Source organism: Aphis gossypii, chromosome 1, assembly GCF_020184175.1.
Source record: "Aphis gossypii isolate Hap1 chromosome 1, ASM2018417v2, whole genome shotgun sequence".
Lineage (NCBI taxonomy): Eukaryota > Metazoa > Arthropoda > Insecta > Hemiptera > Aphididae > Aphis > Aphis gossypii.
The window spans coordinates 64,448,787-64,467,001 of NC_065530.1; the positions used below are offsets into that span (position 1 = coordinate 64,448,787).

General features: G+C 28.2%; 2 protein-coding genes and 1 long non-coding RNA gene across 3 annotated transcripts; 2 read left to right on the forward strand and 1 right to left on the reverse strand.

The window, feature by feature from the left end:
* The first annotated feature begins 1,742 nt into the window (after positions 1-1,742).
* LOC114132913 (4-aminobutyrate aminotransferase, mitochondrial) lies at positions 1,743-13,301 on the forward strand. The gene is given in 10 exon segments (XM_050198839.1): positions 1,743-2,168; positions 6,267-6,376; positions 7,187-7,354; positions 7,932-7,983; positions 7,986-8,011; positions 9,253-9,624; positions 10,304-10,441; positions 10,550-10,707; positions 10,797-11,065; positions 12,917-13,301. Coding segments are annotated over 10 exon segments (1,485 nt in total). The 5' UTR covers positions 1,743-2,098; the 3' UTR covers positions 13,039-13,301.
* A 959-nt stretch (positions 13,302-14,260) lies between these two features.
* Positions 14,261-16,537, reverse strand: LOC114132915 (uncharacterized). Its single transcript, XM_027998523.2, has 3 exons — positions 16,392-16,537; positions 15,388-15,628; positions 14,261-14,432 (listed from the first exon to the last, which is right to left on the reverse strand). The coding sequence occupies exons 1-3, from the start codon at positions 16,500-16,502 to the stop codon at positions 14,365-14,367; spliced, it is 420 nt and encodes a 139-aa protein (XP_027854324.2). The 5' UTR covers positions 16,503-16,537; the 3' UTR covers positions 14,261-14,364.
* On the forward strand, positions 15,014-16,263 carry LOC114132917 (uncharacterized). Its single transcript, XR_007603607.1, has 2 exons — positions 15,014-15,738; positions 16,057-16,263. It is a non-coding gene; the product is annotated as an uncharacterized LOC114132917 (long non-coding RNA).
* Positions 16,538-18,215: the final 1,678 nt, after the last annotated feature.

The window sequence follows — 18,215 nt, forward strand, 5'->3', positions numbered from 1 at the left end:
ACCTAACTTATTGAAGTTATGAATAGGTGCCGTCACATGAGATGAATTGTAACAATTTTCTTTAAATTTCTTCTTGACTAAGCTTTTACTATAAATTCAATTTTAATGTTATATGAGTGTTGTAATTTATCTTGCAATATGTTATGAAAATCAACATGGATTAAAAAGTATATGTTTTTTTCATTTCATATATGGCGAAAAGGTTAATTTAAAACCTTAATAATATTTAAAAAATAATAATTATACCAAAATAATAAAAACAACAATTTTCTAACTTAAATTTATTTTATTTTTTATATTTACAAATTACATACAATCTATACAATTTAATACAATCCTTACTTATATTTAAACATAAAGAAATAATATTTTACAACTTTTTAATTTAAAAATAATTCGTAATTTTTCGGATTTAAATTCTTTTGTAATTATATTTATTAGTTATTCAACAGAACAATTATATGTACTACCAATAGTAGTTATTATGTACACCTAACTGTCGTCTGTCCTATTAACCACGAGTAAACCTTTTCGATCACATAAATTCCGTTTCACACTTCTACTTTTCTAGCGATTTATTTGATAATTAGCAATAATACTAATAATAATCTTAGAAATATATTGATAATGATTCATAAACTCCTTTGCCTAATAAGTACCTATCGATATTGGTCAGCGCCGGATAGGCAAGGTATCGGCCCACCGAGTTTTAGGATTTTAACCAGCCCTAAAAATGTTAGCGGCCCATTTTTCAATAATATAAAGTCATATTAATTCATATTTATATACATTTTTGAGCTGTTAAGTGGAACAGAATTTCGACCATGCGTATTACTAAGTCGGCCCAAATTATGTAGTTAAAGACAAAACTGATTAGTTTTCATGTACCTATCATATTAAGTGGCATGAGTCGTATGACACATTGTTACATTTATTCACTTAATGTGCCACTAAATAAAAAAAATGAAAAAAAAAAAACAGTTTTATTTATTTAACAAATTTTGTTTTTTTGTTCTTACTATTTTGAAAAAAAATATCGAAGCTTCAAGCTAGTAAATAAATAATTTATATGTATAATTTGCAAGGAAATGATGTTTTAATTAAAGAAAAATTTTAAAACTAAAAATAATATATCATTAAAAATACAACATTCACTGATGCTGAAATGTCCTTAATATTAATTATTAAATCCGTATTAACATATGCCGCAGTATACTATAATGCAAAATTGCAAACGGTGAATTAGGAAAAGGTCCATTTCTGTGGGTAGGTACATAACCAGCTATCTATCATAAATCGATTCGCGGTTAATTATACAATATTAGCCAGCTAAAATGTTTAGGTATTATTTTTAGGTACCCATAGCTTATAATTCATAAGACTACCGACTTCCTAAGTAGTACCCGCGCACTTTTAACACTTTTGAATTTCAAATGAAAATTATCGCTAGAACTTATGACTGTAGACAATAGACATTTTTAGGAACTATTATTGGTGCCTACTGCACCGTCAAAATCGATAATCGCGATCGAGATAATCTTTTGAAAAAATTACTTCCTGACGTCTCGATGTCACGATATTATAAACAATCAACGATTTACATTATTATTCATTTAATGATTAAATTTTACGTGTATATATGTATATATATCATATTGTTTTCTATTGATCGGGCGACTCGCATTGGTCGTCGTCTCCGTCGTCACCGCCCTGCTCGCATCAGTCGGTGGCGCGAACGCGGTAACATTTTTCGCCCGCACCGCTCAGTCACTCTCACGACGTCGACCCGTTAACACCACCACCGCGGTGTACACCGGACGGTACCTGACTATTACCTACCCACAAATCATACCAACTTCTTATACCGCAACCCCGGTAAGGCTTATTCCGTACACCTAGAAACGCGGAGCTTTTGACTGTCTAATATAATAGTAAAAAAAAACCGCATCGCGATTCGACATCATTATCCGAGTAACAAGTCGAAGTCATACGCCGTCGCGTCGAAACTCAAAATTCGCTAGAGGCGTACGAACGCTTCATTATAACAATATAACATAATTAATTTAGCAGTATATAATATCGAAAACTTCACTCAGCCATGTATAGATTCCAAGACGTGGCTCGTCCAGCGGCGACGGCGGCCAAACATTTTGTCGGCACACCTGCAAGTAAGTTTCACGACTTTACGTCACTATAATATTATAATATATGAATTGGCGATTCACGTTAGTTCTTGCAGCAGTATTTGAAAATGTATTTTATATAATTTGCGAGGCTGTAAGATTTAGTAGTTAACCAGTAGGCAGTTCAATAATATTGATACCTGTATAAATTGTAGGTGTAGTTATATTCAGTGTCGGATTATGCCTAGGCCCGGGTCTGGGCGGAACATTTTGTAAGAAATGAAAATAAAAATCTTATAAATATTTACTATATTTTTTTCCTTTTTTTTTTTGGAGTAGGGGCGGAAAATTTTCTAAATCCGGCAATGGTTATATTAAATAGTGTCGGTAATAAATATCCGACTTAATTGTATTTAATATTTATTGTCATAGGTATGTTTCCGATTCTAATAGAAATAATATTAAATATGAGAACATCTCATATTACGTGCATTGGTGCAAATACCGGGAGGCTATAAGCAGACGGGTCTAAAGATTTTACACATTTACAACAATTGTTTTGAGGTTTTGTTATAAGTTCATAACTTATAACAAAAATACTTAAACGACTCCGATGTGGACCTAAGCTTCTTCTTCCCCCCAAATATTTAAATATTTTCGCAAATGCATTAATGTTGTCTATGTTTATATAATGAGGAGTGAGGACATTAGTACAATCGTAGATTTAGTAAAATAACTTTTTATGGTTAACTATAGAGTGTTACAGTGAGTTGACCTATATTATTTCAATTCTGATTAACATTAAAAGTATAAGTACGTTATCTGTGTTTTCCGTCATTTTTTAAGAAATTTTAATTTTAGAGTGAATTATGAATTTATAAAATACTAATTTAATAGGTATATTGCAATTAGAACTACCTAATAAATAATAATACACTTATTATTTTTCTACAGTTATATAATAGTGCATAATGAATATTATATAAATACTATTATAATGTAGATTATTTAATGGTAAATAGAAAACTATAGTAGATACCCAGTGTCTGCAGGCACTTATAGCAGAAAAATATCCTCATGTTGGTCGAAAATAGATGCGAGTGTGTATAATACGTTTATATTGGATAATTTTTTTATGAAACAACTTATTCTTTCAAAATTTGTTAATTTTTAAAGTTTATAATTTAATTAGTTTTGAATTCTTTAACTGACAACATACATTTTTAATTTCATTTTCTGATCAAGAATACTTTTTGATAAATTTAAATCAAAATTTGGACGATTTTATGAGTTATAACTTAAAATAAGCATTTGAAATAATGGTAAGCGGAATAGACTGTATAGTAGACCAACATTTGGCGAGGTATGCGTACACCCCTACCCCACCACTCAGCTCAACCATTAAGCCTAAGTTTTAAATACTTATTAATTTATAACTTATTAGCAACTTGTCTGATTTTTGATTTTCATGTAATAAATACTTCAAAAAATATTCTACAACAGAATATTATGCAATTAAAAATGTATATTAGTTATTCAGAAAAGTATAATAAACTTATAAATGACAATGATAAAAAATTAATAGATTTTTAAATAATAAATTTTGTAACCTAACCTTGTGTATCTAGGTAGGCACTTAATTTAAGTTATATTTGGGTTCCTAAACACTATACTCATTGTAGTATTTTACTAAAATGCGTACCTTATTAACACGCGCGAGAACTTTATTATTCATTATTAGAGTTTAGACCACGGACTAAGATAGACTGGACTGATATCGAATGTTATATCAGTGTGACATAAATGTTTCTCTAGACAAGGTACCAGAGTACACTACATTAGGTTAGATAGCGTTGAACAGAGTGTAGGTACTTGTGATGGCTGTGCAGTGTAGCGGGGCAGAATTATTTGGGGATCAGAGCCCATCACCTCGCCGTCCCTACCATTACCAATTCATTCTATCTTAGTCCGTGGTTTAGACATAAAAATGTAATTATTGATGACATCAATTTGACAATTGTTATTTAGGTACAGTGGCGTAGTTATGATTTTGTTCTGGAGGGGAATATAATATTTATTGGTTAAACATATAGTGGGGGGCTCAATATGTCAATGCATTAAACATTAAAAAAAAAAAGGCTCTGGGGGGATCTATCTCCACATCCCCCATAACTACGTCACTGTTTAGGTACCTACCTACCTATAATATTGTAATTTTGTGTATAGCGTTAATATAATGAAATTAGTGTGGCTAAAATATACCCACATACGACTTTATAACTTCTGACACATTGATTAACATTCATCATAGGTAATGGATTTTATACATGGCTATAAGTAATCACCTATAGGTTATGAGATTTTTACTATATATTAAACGTCCGATTGGATCATCAGATTAACTGATTAATTTTGGAACGCGTGGTGGCATAAATGCCTATCATATAAATATGTTATATATTAATATATATATTTCTTTCTTTTATTGTAACCGTTTTATGAAAATACTTTGTAAAAAAAAATCGATGATTCAACGAATTAGCTATAAATTATTCTTACAAAATCAAGTTTATATATCAAATAACACCTGTGGACTGGATAATCGGACAAAATGTTACAAGTTACAATAATATAATAATTTCGTATACAGCAATATTTATCTCAGTATATGAATATTATATTAGTTACATAATACATCATATCCATGGGTGCGCATTGGGGAGGGCAAGATAGAGCATTTGCCCTGGACAAAAAATATGAACTTGTAGCTCAATAAATATTACCATACTATTATTATTATCTTACATTTGAAAATTTTTTTTATTTTGACCCCCCCCCTAAAATTTTACCTATAGACGCCCATGGTCATATCCAAAATATTTTATCAATTATTATTTGTTAAAATTTATATTTGTTTGTTTTGTTGGGTGATATGGGTATAGACACAATGACTGATCGGTATATTTTAGTTATATAACAATACATATTACCGTTAGTACCTATTGACTGGTATTATGCTTTATAAACGTTGTACCATTTGTACTTATACACGTTTGTTCTAAACGTTTGAAGCGATATGATCATATTATTTTTATTTTTTTTCTAAGTAAAAAGTAATCTATTAGTAAGTATATTTTAGTATCTAGTTCAGTTTAAAGATTAATGTAGGCAAACAAAGGTCAAAAAAATATTTACATAAGCTGATGGCTGGGTTCCGGGGTTTAATGTCAAACTCGGTTATTATAATGTATTTATGTATACATGCATACCTACTTGAAGCTATAATATTACTTTTTTCTTTGAACACCTGATTAACTAATATTTTGTAATTAGAGGATGTATGAATTTTTTCAAAATATTTGTTTTACATAAGTATCACATAATTTACCGAAATAAAACAATATAATATAGGTATAATCGGTGAATATTATATCGATAAATTTATTGTTTGTTGACTAATAATAAATATATATAAAAATATGATATAGGTACATATTATAATTTTCAATATTAATAATAATCATGGACCATTAATCACTATAGATTTCGATTATCCATAATAATTAGCTAAAATAATTTACTATTATAAATTTTACTAAATTAAGCAGTTCTAAATTATTATTCACATCAAATACCTCCTTTAATATAAACACATACACCTAGTTATTTATTATAAACTATATAGTATATACAATACAATGCTTTAAATTATAAAAATTCCGTTTTATACACATACATTTTAACTGTTAATGTAAGGTCGGTATACTTTTTCATAAGTATGGTCTCTGTGCCGGGGAAATGAGAAATAACTTTTAAGCATAATATAGAATAATAAATTATAATATAGTTAAATAGTTCCCGAATCAAAAGATACAGTAAAAAAAAAAAAAAATCTTGCAATAATTACAATACCTGATTAAGACATATTATAATTATTATTAAAATATTTATTAAAACCTTCCATCGTCCATCACCTATTGTGAATACTAAAAATATTTACTCATAATTGAAAAAACAATGATTTGTTTCTAGTAGTATTAATAGTAATACTTGTAGATAAATTTTAAATTATTAGGAAACATGGCCATAGCGCATAATAGTTTTGTTTTCTTTAAAATAATTTATTATATTTCTATATTTCAGTGAGAATGGCATCTTCATTGTGTCCTGGAGAATATTCTGCACCGTCGGTTGAAACATCGATTCCTGGACCGAAATCAAAAAAACTTCTCGCTGAGCTTTCACAAATTCAAGTAAGACAATAACTAGATCTATCGATCTATGATATTTTGGTTAACATATTATATTATTTCCTATATGACATCTACTGATATTATGTAATTTGGAGATCGTGTTTTTTTTTTTTATTTATATTAATTTAATGACTGCAGGAAGTACTGTTGTTTAATTCAATAAATAAAGTACATTGATTAAACAACCGACAACGAGGCTCTATAAAATATGTAGGAAATATTATTAAAAATGATGTTAGTTAATATATTTGTTAGTCTGAACTTTTATGGTTTATTTTATTTTTATAATATAAAACAAAAAAATTATGCATTAAGTAGATTTTAATATTTTATAGATGAGTAGGTCCCTATTTCAAAATATTGGATTATTTGGACTAATACTTTAATAAAATTATTGAAATAAATATAGATTAAAGTATTTTAATACATAACAGTAAACAATAAACATAGACATAGATTACCAGTTATGAAATCATAATAATATATATTTTTTTTAATTACATTTCATTTTTTAAGAGCATTCCAAATATGATATAGATAGATCGTTTCATAAATTATACATATTTCTCAGACGTGACTCTCTTGTATTCGGTTGTTCCTATAATTTATAAATATATATAATATATACGTAATTTTTTTCAGAAATAGTACAAATATAACAAGTGCAAATAATAGTATTACACTTCATGATGTACAATTTCACCTAATTGTGTTTAACTGTATTGTTTAGAGTATTTAGATTGCTTGGAACTTAAGAAAATAAATGTTAATTATTGCTTTCGCGACTGATGTCATATTACATGTTTTCAGCTATCCGGTTCGGTTCAACTTTTCGCCGACTACAACAAATCTTTGGGTAACTACTTGGTTGACGTCGACGGTAATGTTATGTTAGACGTATACACGCAAATATCATCAATGCCATTGGGTTACAACCATCCGGACATGTTGAAAGCGTTGGAATGCGACGAGAACAAAGTATGAACGTTATCTAATTGAGAATGTACCTGGATTAGCGTCTGGATTCGTCCAGAATTTGGATTAGGTACTTAAGGGAAATAAAATAATAAAAACATTTTTTTTCCATCATCTTCATTTAATAGTTATGATACAAAAATAATTTTAAAAGGGAGAATATAGGTGTCTAGTTTACCTCATTATTGAAAAAATCATTGTAATGTGTACGTTAAATTTGAATTTAATGATAAACATTAGTCATATACTCATATAACGTACGGAAATTAATGATTCTGAGCAAATGTGGATTATCAGTTGGTATTTCTAAGTATATTTTATAATTTATTCATATTGCTATAAAGTAATTTATTTAACTATTTATAATAATACAATAGGTGTTCAAATTATATAAGTACAAAAAAAATGTACTTTAAGACTCAAATTGGTGTAGGTACCTAGTGTAAATCATTAAAATTACAATATTAAATAATTGATCACTTTGTATAATACTGAAATAACGATGTTTATCGACTTCGCGTAATCTATTAACAGTGAATACGTTTTAATGTTATTGTTTTAATATTTTTTGTCGTACTAGAAAGCAGTTGTCAATCGTCCGGCGTTAGGTGTGTTCCCAGGTGCTGATTGGCCAAGAAATTACGAAACACGCTGATGAGTGTAAGTTTTTTATAAACATAAGTAAAATAGTCTGTTCAAGTTAAGAAAAATATTCAGCGGCGACCAGTTTTCGTCAGGCCTAGGGTCAAGTAACACCCGTTTATCTTTATCGTCTCCACTAAGTCATCATTATATTTCAGCCGTGCAGTTAAGTTTAGTTACGCCTATATTATATGCATTGATCGGCAGCCGAATATGTTTCTTTGCTCGGACAGAGTATAGTAGTGTACTATGATTTGTATAATATCCCATGCTGTATACAATAAAGGTACACTACGTTTTTAGTAGAATTCCAAATAAAATTATACATTTTAGCTTTTACTGGATACGATTAATAAATACTAGCATTAACATTTAACTTGTAAAACCTAGCTTTACCTAGAATTTTGGATTTGTCTGCAATATATTATATAATCTCATATAGAGGTATACCTAGCAAATTGTTAACAATTGAGGTTTTATTTATTTATTGACAACGCTCCGAAGAGCAAGAGTCCAGCAATATTGACAAAATGTAATGTACACAATATATGAAATAATATTATAGGTAACATACAATTAAACAGCTTTAAATATTATACAAAATTAACCTCCTAAGGTAAATTACAAATTAAAATTAAACATTAATAAATATGATGAATGATATTATTATTTATTATATAATATCATTTATCGATAATCATCAAAAATAAATTTTAAATACAATAGAGAAGGCATAAATAATTAAATTAAAATAGGTAAATATAAAATATATGTAATTAAAATAAAAGTTATAATTTTTATCGGGGAAAATAATATTTGATCGAGTATTTGAGTCTTTATAATTTTAATAACAATATTTTGCATGTAAAGTAGATTTTTTGGGTATAGTATACTAAACTACAATAAAGTTGAAGGAAACAATAAAAATTATTTTATAGAGTATTTGCAGACAAACTACATTTTATTATTATTAAAAACATATGAATAAATAAGTCGTTTACCTTGACTTTGATGTCATAGGAGATGCAAATGTCAGTCATAGTTGAACTTGCTTATATGCTATAAAATATAAATCTTAATATTATTTTTTTGAATATTTTATATTAATCCAACGCTGTTTTGTTTGACTAAAATATCGCGTAAAAATAACATGATTTTATTGATTTCCAAGATGATTGATTATAGTATATAATATATGTTTTATGATTATAATATGACGACAGTGTTCATTATATATTGTATATTATATATATATATAGGTTGCACCTAAAGGTATGGACTCTCTGACGACCATGATGTGTGGGTCTTGTTCCAACGAAAATGCGTACAAAAATATGTTCATGAAGTACCAGCGGGACAAGAGAGGAGGCACTTCAGACTTTACAGACTTGGAAAAAGAGTCATGCATGATTAACATGCCACCAGGTGCTCCAAAGTTGTCCATACTGTCTTTCAAGGGCGCATTCCACGGCCGCACACTGGGTGTCTTATCCACCACGCATTCCAAGTACGTACACAAGTTAGATGTCCCAGCGTTCGACTGGCCAATAGCCAGATTCCCTGTGTACAAGTATCCGTTGCATGAAAATCTCAGAGAAAATGAACAAGAAGACGAACGTTGCTTGGCAGAAGTAAGTACAATAAAATATTATATACGTTATAATTAATATATACTAACTATATAAAATAATACATTATAAGCGTGTTTGTCCATTTTTTTCTTTGATCATGAAATTAATCAAAATTTGATTTTTGAAATTTTCAAGTATACCTACTTAATGATCAAATTCTTAAATAGTTTTTTCTACTTAAAAAGTATTCTTTTCAAATAAAAACTTTAATTTCTGCAGTTGTAAATTATTTAGCGGATGGTCTTTCAGAACATTTCATTTTATCAAATTGAATAAACGAATAACTAGGTAGTAGTTTTAAGTTACTTAACTTTATGTAAGTAGTAAGAATAATAGATTCATGATTATGGATTTAGAATAAGAGCAGTATATGGAATTATGGAAATTATGCTGACTTGAAAATTTTAGTAATTAATATTAGGTATTTATATGTTTGTAAAAATAGTACAATACTATAATAAACATAACTACAGTAGTACAATATTACATCTATATTATATATTTTTAAAACTATTTTTAAGGAACTTTATTTTTGGTATGAACAATTTAATAATTGCAAACGAATTTTGAATGTATAAAATATAAATGTACAAACGTTCTACGTGTTAAAACAAAAAAGTTTGTTAACTAAGTATAGATATTTTTTTAAGATTCGATCGGTTCAACTTTGTTCTCACAGGTAGAGGAACTGATAGAGAAGTGGGAAAAAAAGGGCAATCCAGTGGCCGGAATCGTGGTGGAACCTATCCAGTCGGAAGGTGGAGACAACCATGCGTCGCCGTGTTTTTTCCAGCATCTTCAGAAGATTGCCAAAAAGGTCGGTTAATTATACAGACGCTATCAATTATCAAAAGATATGAATAAAAAAAATATGTATAGGTAAATCGTAATCTGTATTAAATTCGTTTTCATATGTAAACTGTAGTATAATGCGGGTTTTCTAATCGACGAGGTGCAGACGGGCGGTGGCCCCACCGGAAAGATGTGGTGTCACGAACATTTCGACCTAGAAACTTCTCCAGACATTGTTACTTTTAGCAAGAAAATGCAAACCGGTGGATACTACTTGAAAAGCGAATTCTTGTAATAATATATAATTAAAATCACTATTGTTTGTAAAAGAGTTACCCAATCTATTTTTGTTAAAATAAATACCTATCTACTTTCTGCAGACCCGACATGCCGTACCGTGTGTTCAACACTTGGATGGGAGATCCGACCAAAATCGTATTACTCGATGCTATATTGAAGGTGATTAAGAGGGAAAATTTATTATCAGTGGTCGAAAAGTCCGGCGATATACTTATGTCTGGACTCAGAGAGTTGGAAGCCGAGTTTCCAGCTCTGATAAACTCTACCAGAGGTCGTGGTACATTCATAACGTTCGACGCTGCTGATACCAAACTCCGAGAAGATATTGTCAATAGACTTTTAACTAAAGGTAAATATTATAATAATATTGTACACGAATTAATAGTGTATATTTTGTATATATTTTATGGCGACTTTAATGCGTCTTTTACTTTTCGTATTATAATTTTTTTAAAATTCAAAAATATTGTTACACTATAAATAGAATCCATTTTCTATGTTTTCCATTTTCTATCTTTTTTTTTAATTTAATATTTTACACTGCTTTAATTAAGTAGGTAGGTACAAAATATGAGTTATTATTTTGCTTAGTAATTACTAATTTGAAGGCGACATGTTCTAAAAAACTTAAAAATAAGAATATATTAAAACCTACCTCTCTTTAAAAAAAAAATCACTGAATATATATCTAAACAAATATTTTAAGGCTGCAGGTAAAATGGTATTACCGGGCTGATTTTTTTTAAAAGTTCATCATTTTCTTGAACCATACCTATGATAGTATAACTTACATTCTAAAGCATATATTATATCTATAAATATGATCTATGTTATAATATTTTTCTTCATTTTACACATATAATATATTATAATGTTAATAACTGTCTATACTCTATACTTTATAATATTCAATAGTATTCTTCTATAATATTAAATATGTTGCTTGTATTATCTAAACAAGTCATTATAAATAGGTATATCATACGTTAGTAAACACTTAACGTCGAGAACATAATACTTCACTATATGATGTAGGTACCTACTACTATATTTTTATATATCTATTTGATAACATTTTAATCATTTAAGCTTTACATTGAATTGGTTAAATTGTTTATGTAACTTATATAGTATTATTCAAAAACAAACAAGTGTACATTATTTTGTACAAAAACTATTTAAACGTTATTTTAAAATAATGACTAATGAGTATACTGGTTATAGGTATATTAACATATTACAATGTAATATTGTCAAATATTTATTACATAGGTACGAATAATAATTTTCTCTTTTAAATTTGTACGCATTATCTACAGTTTTTTTTGTTAATTTGTAGTTAATATTATTAACAAAATACCTAATATATTATTATTATTATTATTATCATTATACAGGTATTTAAATAAATACATTAAATACGTGTTAATTGCCTCTTGAGAATCAGACATGATTATAACATAAACACTAAAGTTGTATTCAAAATGAACATCACTCATCAATCGTTAATATTTTACATCTCACAATATTAATATAAATACCTATTCAAGTTGATAATTTTTATTTTATTGAATAATTGGATTACCTAATAGTTATTTATTTTTATCACATTGAAAAAATAAAATATAGCAGTAAGTAATAATTTAAAGCTAAAATTTATCGACCATGTTTACTGTTTAGTATACTTTTAATATAAATATAATAATAATTTCTTAATAAAATAAATTTTAAGACTTTATTGAATAGCTGTGTAATAGGTACCTATTATCACTTTTTAGTTGTCGGAAATTTTAACATTTATTTATTGAAGATTTTAAAAATAAGCATTTTAGAATATCTGAATATATGATATTAAATAAAAATAATTTATAGCATGGGCGCCCATAGGTACAATTTTGGAGGGGGGGGGGTCAAAATAAAAAAATTCTCAAATGTAAGATAATAAAGATTTAATGTTATTTTAACAAATAAATTTAAGTATGTTATATTTATTGAACTAAAAGTTTAAAATATTTTTTTCCCAGGAGGGGACAAGTGGCCTATCTTGCCTCCCCCCATGGACACTCATGATTTATAGATTCATAGTATTGTGTACATAATGGTGTAGCATATAAAATGTACATGTTATATCAATTTTATGATATTATAGACTGTATTTACTATGACTGTAATTATTATGTTGTTTTTATGCTTAAATCAGGAGTCCAATCCGGAGGATGTGGAGTTGTGGGTATCAGAATGCGACCGGCGTTGATCTTTCAACCACATCATGCTCACATGTTCCTCGACAGACTTCGCCAGGTGTTGGCCGAAACTAAATAAGTTCCACGTTGTATTATGTAACTATTATACGTCTGTAGAAAGAGTGAGCATTTTTTTATAATTTTGTGATATTATTGAAAAATATGTCTTCCAATGTTAACATAAAGCTTTTTGATTGAAAACGAGTCTTCCAAAATATTTTACACAATTATTACAAATATTGAATCGTATGTATAATTTATTATAAAGTAGATATTATATTGTATAATTACAATTATGTTACAATTATTATTAAACATTTTATTATAATATAATAACATTAATTATGATATTCTAAGATAAAATGACCGCTTCCAAATGTTTTTAAGTTATATTAATTAATATATTTAATTTACTTCAAAATAGAGAATGCATATTATTGCGTTTCATTCGTGTGAGTTCGGGTATTTAGTTTTTTATGATTAAATAAAACACAATGCAATATGAAAATTATAATAACTACTCATTGTTTTTGTGATAGTGATATTATTTAATATCTGCTATAAAAAAGTGAACTATAGTGAGTATCCACTCTGCTATATATAAAAGTCAGTGGATGTTGAATAAAGCACTGTAATAGTGTAATAGTCAATAGATATGTTAAATTTAAATTCGATGATTAATTATTGTAGGTTTACGAAAAATCCTGAACGAAGAAAGTCAGCTTACTCCACTATGAGCTCTATGTATATTTCATAATATTAGATATTGCTACCTATTAAAATAATTTATTTTACTATTACAGTTATTACGGTAAGTTTATTTTTTTTTCCGAAAACATTGCATATTATATTACATTATTAATATTTAAAATATTATATTATGTAAATGTTTATAACATGTATAGTAGATATATTAGTAATTAGTGTTACTTAACTTTTGAGTAAAATAATATACAGTCTTACCATAAAACAATGTGAATAATAGTTGGTTCATGATGATACCTATATTATATTGATATGATAATATAGATACCTCTGACCTAATACCTAAGGTAGTTTACATATTATGTTATAATTAAAATACATGATTGTAGATAGAAAATGAGAGAACTATATAAATATTAAAATGAAAAAGACATTATAGTTCTTAAAAATCCTTATTATTCTTGATTTTTAATAATGTATGGTAAATTTTGTTGAAAGTTTGTAGGACTCACAAAAACATCGGCCTGCGGAACTGCGGGAACTGTTTAAAATATAGAAATCATTAATTAGGTACACAAAAAAAAACGAAGACCATGGTCCATAACAAATTTAATATTTTATTAATTATCAATAGGTTTAATATACAATTAAAGAGAATATAGGTAAATATAAAGTGCCTATATAAATAAAAAAAAGATATTTATAATATGAAACCGTATTTTTTCATGGTTTTATTTTTCTTGTTTTTCTTTGACGTTTTGAGCTTTCCTGTGAAAATATTTATCGTTTTAAACATATTATGTGTGTTAAATAAAATAAATTAGTATGACAGCTTATCGTAGTAATCCATTTTTATGATACATCACTCAATTAACAATTATGGCGGTGACAACACTTTATGAGTACGTGTCACGCAAATGTTAATAATACAAGGATCAAGATTTATAGCGCTCTCTCGAAGAGTTATCAGTGTTATCATTATTTAGTATTTACATTAAGCGTTTTGTTATGATACAAAATTGCCTGTGTGACATACTTTTAGCGATATGCCGTCAAAAAAGAAAACTTAAGTAAAAAAAAAAAATGTTAATACTTATTTGTTTTTGTAATTAATCAACATTACAAGATATTCCTTTAAGTACCTATCAATTATGTTTATAGGAGATCAATATTTTTACAATCTGAAAATAGATTAATCCGATTGCGGTTTGCAATATAGACTGCAGTCGCTATCCGATTCAAAACTTTAAACGCAGACACTTCCTAAATTTGCATAAGGCCTGCAGGAAGTCAGATTAGATTTAAGATATTTGCAGCAGTTATAGTTATACAACGACTCTCGTGAGTATAATTCTCATCTTCACGCAAAAGGAAGGGAGAATGTTTTATTTTTTAACTAAAAAACGTACGTAGACTTCACAAAAATATAATCATAAATAATTTTGCTATTTCATTGTGTAATATAATGTAGTATTTAGGTATTATACATGCTGTATGGTAGCCAGTAGGCATAGCCGCATAGGCTCATAGGCGCCTGAAGACATTTTTCTAGAAGAGGCCAATGTTAGGATTTGTTACGTAGTAAATAGTAATTTATCTTAAAACATTCAATTTAAAAATATTTTTGAAAAGTCAGACAAACGCCTCAGCTTGACCCCCCCCCTATGGACGCCTATGCCAGTAGGTACTATACTATTATAGTGTTATCAATACTGTTACTTACGTTTTCTGTACTCTTCTTCCATATGTTTAATACAACACGGTTTTTTAGGCTTATTTCTCTTGCAGTCGGGCTTTGGAGTTGTACACGGGTTTGTCGTATGGCACGTGTCATCTGTACATGCGTATTTGAATGTAACGGCCATATCAGAACAAATTGCATTTGGTGGTTGTGCTGTTAGCGTCGTGCACGCAAAACACGGTGGTGTGACGGGCATAAGACTCGTAGAGGTGATCGTGTCAAACTTGAAATAAAAAAATGTTAGTTCTTTTTTTTTTTTTACTTGTGATGGAATGCTGTACAGCTACATATGAACGAGCATTAATAACTTCGTCTAAAAAGGAGTCAAATGAGGTAGGCACATATTATATTATACATACTATTGTTTGGTATAGCCCTAGTGCAGTAATGCCCTACCATTAAATCTTACTTTCGAAAATCTCAAATCATAATAATATTATAATAAATTTAAAACATAAGCGCTTGTCAATCGTTAACTAAAACTTCAAAGGCGTAGTTAGCGGGAGGCTTGGGGGGGGGATTAGTGATTATCCCCCCAGCTTGAATCATAGCCTCCCAAAAATTCGTTCATGTCTGCCCTTGGAAGGGCTAAAGCCCTCCCCAACAAATTTGACCAATATTATATTAATTATTTTTAATAACGTTCAAAAGAAAGGATCGTTACGATATTATATATACAACGTCGCAACGAACAGCTGATAGTCGGATTATTGATAAATGTTTTACGCGACATATGGCGGTTGTATAACAAGAAAACAAACCAGAGTATCTGGCTAATGACAATAACAAGTAGGTAACAACAATTTTATTTAATGTTAATATTGTCGTTAAAATAAAAATTATCTTTATTATCTATGATTATTGTGCCCAACTTATTTAACTCTGGTCGTTTTAATGACGAGTTGATATCATAGTCGACAGTTAAGATTTAATAAAATTATATGCAGTAAAATGTAAATAGATGTAGGTACCTACAATATACTTACATTTTGGCCTTCTTGGATAGTAACCAAACTAATCGTTCTCCCCACTGTAATGTGCATATAGTATATCGTAAAAACGATTAAGTAAAATCGAAAACTAATGACGCTGAACATACTATTCTACAAATCTCGTAGAACACAAAATATATAATTTATATGTACCTAGGTATCTTGACGGAAAACTGAATTACAGTGAAATATAAACTAAAATAATGATAAATAGCAAACATAAAGTTTGGAATATATTTTGGTATCCTTGCAACTAACTAAAGCATTTATAAATATGTTATAAACACTAAATCAAAATAACTTCTGAGAGACTGCAACGTATAAAAAAATATATAAAATATACGGTTTGAAACTGATTTTTAAATATCGAGCCGATTTATGAATGTACCTATTAATTTAACAATACGCTATACTTTTAAATTATTCGTTTTATTATTCACTTATTGCATTTTGTATTAAAAGTAGAAAAATTAAAGTAATCGCACGTGATGTTAGATGATCAATCATTAGGTACGTGTTTGACGTTACCATTGGGCCGTAACCAAAATAACTTTTTTCGTCATGTAGTAAGACCAAATAGTAATAATTATGTACAAATAAGACAATATTTTCATACTAATAACCGCACCAATCCAGTGCAGTAACTACCCACTGTTACACCCTTGACGAATTTTATTTTTTGGCGCTTATTATCGTTTCATTTTATGGGTACAGTTTTTCTGCGTCAGACAAAATACTGTTATAATATTTTAAATTATTGAGTTATAATAGCTGTTATATGGCTGTACCTATGTTTCATACACGCAAAAATAAAGTATATATCGTTATATCAGTAGCGGATCCAAAAGTCAGCCAAGGGGGGAGGCGAATTTTCAAAAATTAAATTACCTTTTTTTCTATTTGACCTGTATTCGAGGCTAATTATTTGCATTTTCACCTATACAACTACATTAATTTGAAATCAATAAATAATAAACGAATAAATAATAATAAATAAGTTATTCTCACTATTTATTAAAAGGACGTCGCATCCGCATGTGTTGTCTCCGTCTTACGCACGTACGCCATAGATAATACGTACGTCTTTACGTAGTCTGAGTAGAACTCGCTCAATTTTGGTTCTAGAGTAAATTAACCTATTATAAAATTGAACCGTGACAATATTTTTAAGGGAAAGACGGCTGCGTTTTTTTTTAAAAAATTTAAATTTTGAAAAGTTGACATTTTCACTATTTTTAAACGATATAATGAACGTTATATCGGGAATAATCGGGAATATATCGGTTTTGCCTGAGATATTGTCACAATTCAATTTTATAATAGGTATATTTATGTCATAAATTTACGTCTCCCCAGTAAATTTTTTATTATTATTATATTATTATAGGTAAAATAACATATGGAATCTTATATTTTTTTCAATTTGTAATCAAAAAAAAATAATTTACAAATTTAAACAATTATTGATTACATTATTGTAGATATAGATATTGATGTATTACCAACTTTATGTCGTAGTAAATTAACATTAATTATAATCTAAATTTCATATTTGCATTCAAACTTTAGAAATATTGACCTAAATTACACCAATATTTTATCACATCATATTTTAATAGTAAATCAATAATTTCATAGTATAACTAAAGAGTTATAATACTAAAAATTAATGCATACCTAAGTCAACAGTATAAATTTTGTATTAACGTTAAAATATTTGGTCATGCCTATGACCTATATCCTAAAAAATATAATATTACATACTAATATTTACCAATATGATTGTTACGTCTGTGAGATGAGTTGCAGATTATGATG

Coding starts and splice junctions, on each gene's coding strand:
- LOC114132915 (XM_027998523.2), bottom strand. CDS start 16,502: ATGTTCAGCGTCATTAGTTTTCGATTTTACTTAATCGTTTTTACGATA. Junction 15,629..16,391: donor CTATCCAAGAAGGCCAAAAT/GTAAGTATATTG, acceptor TTTTATTTCAAG/TTTGACACGATCACCTCTAC. Junction 14,433..15,387: donor GGAAGAAGAGTACAGAAAAC/GTAAGTAACAGT, acceptor ATATTTTCACAG/GAAAGCTCAAAACGTCAAAG.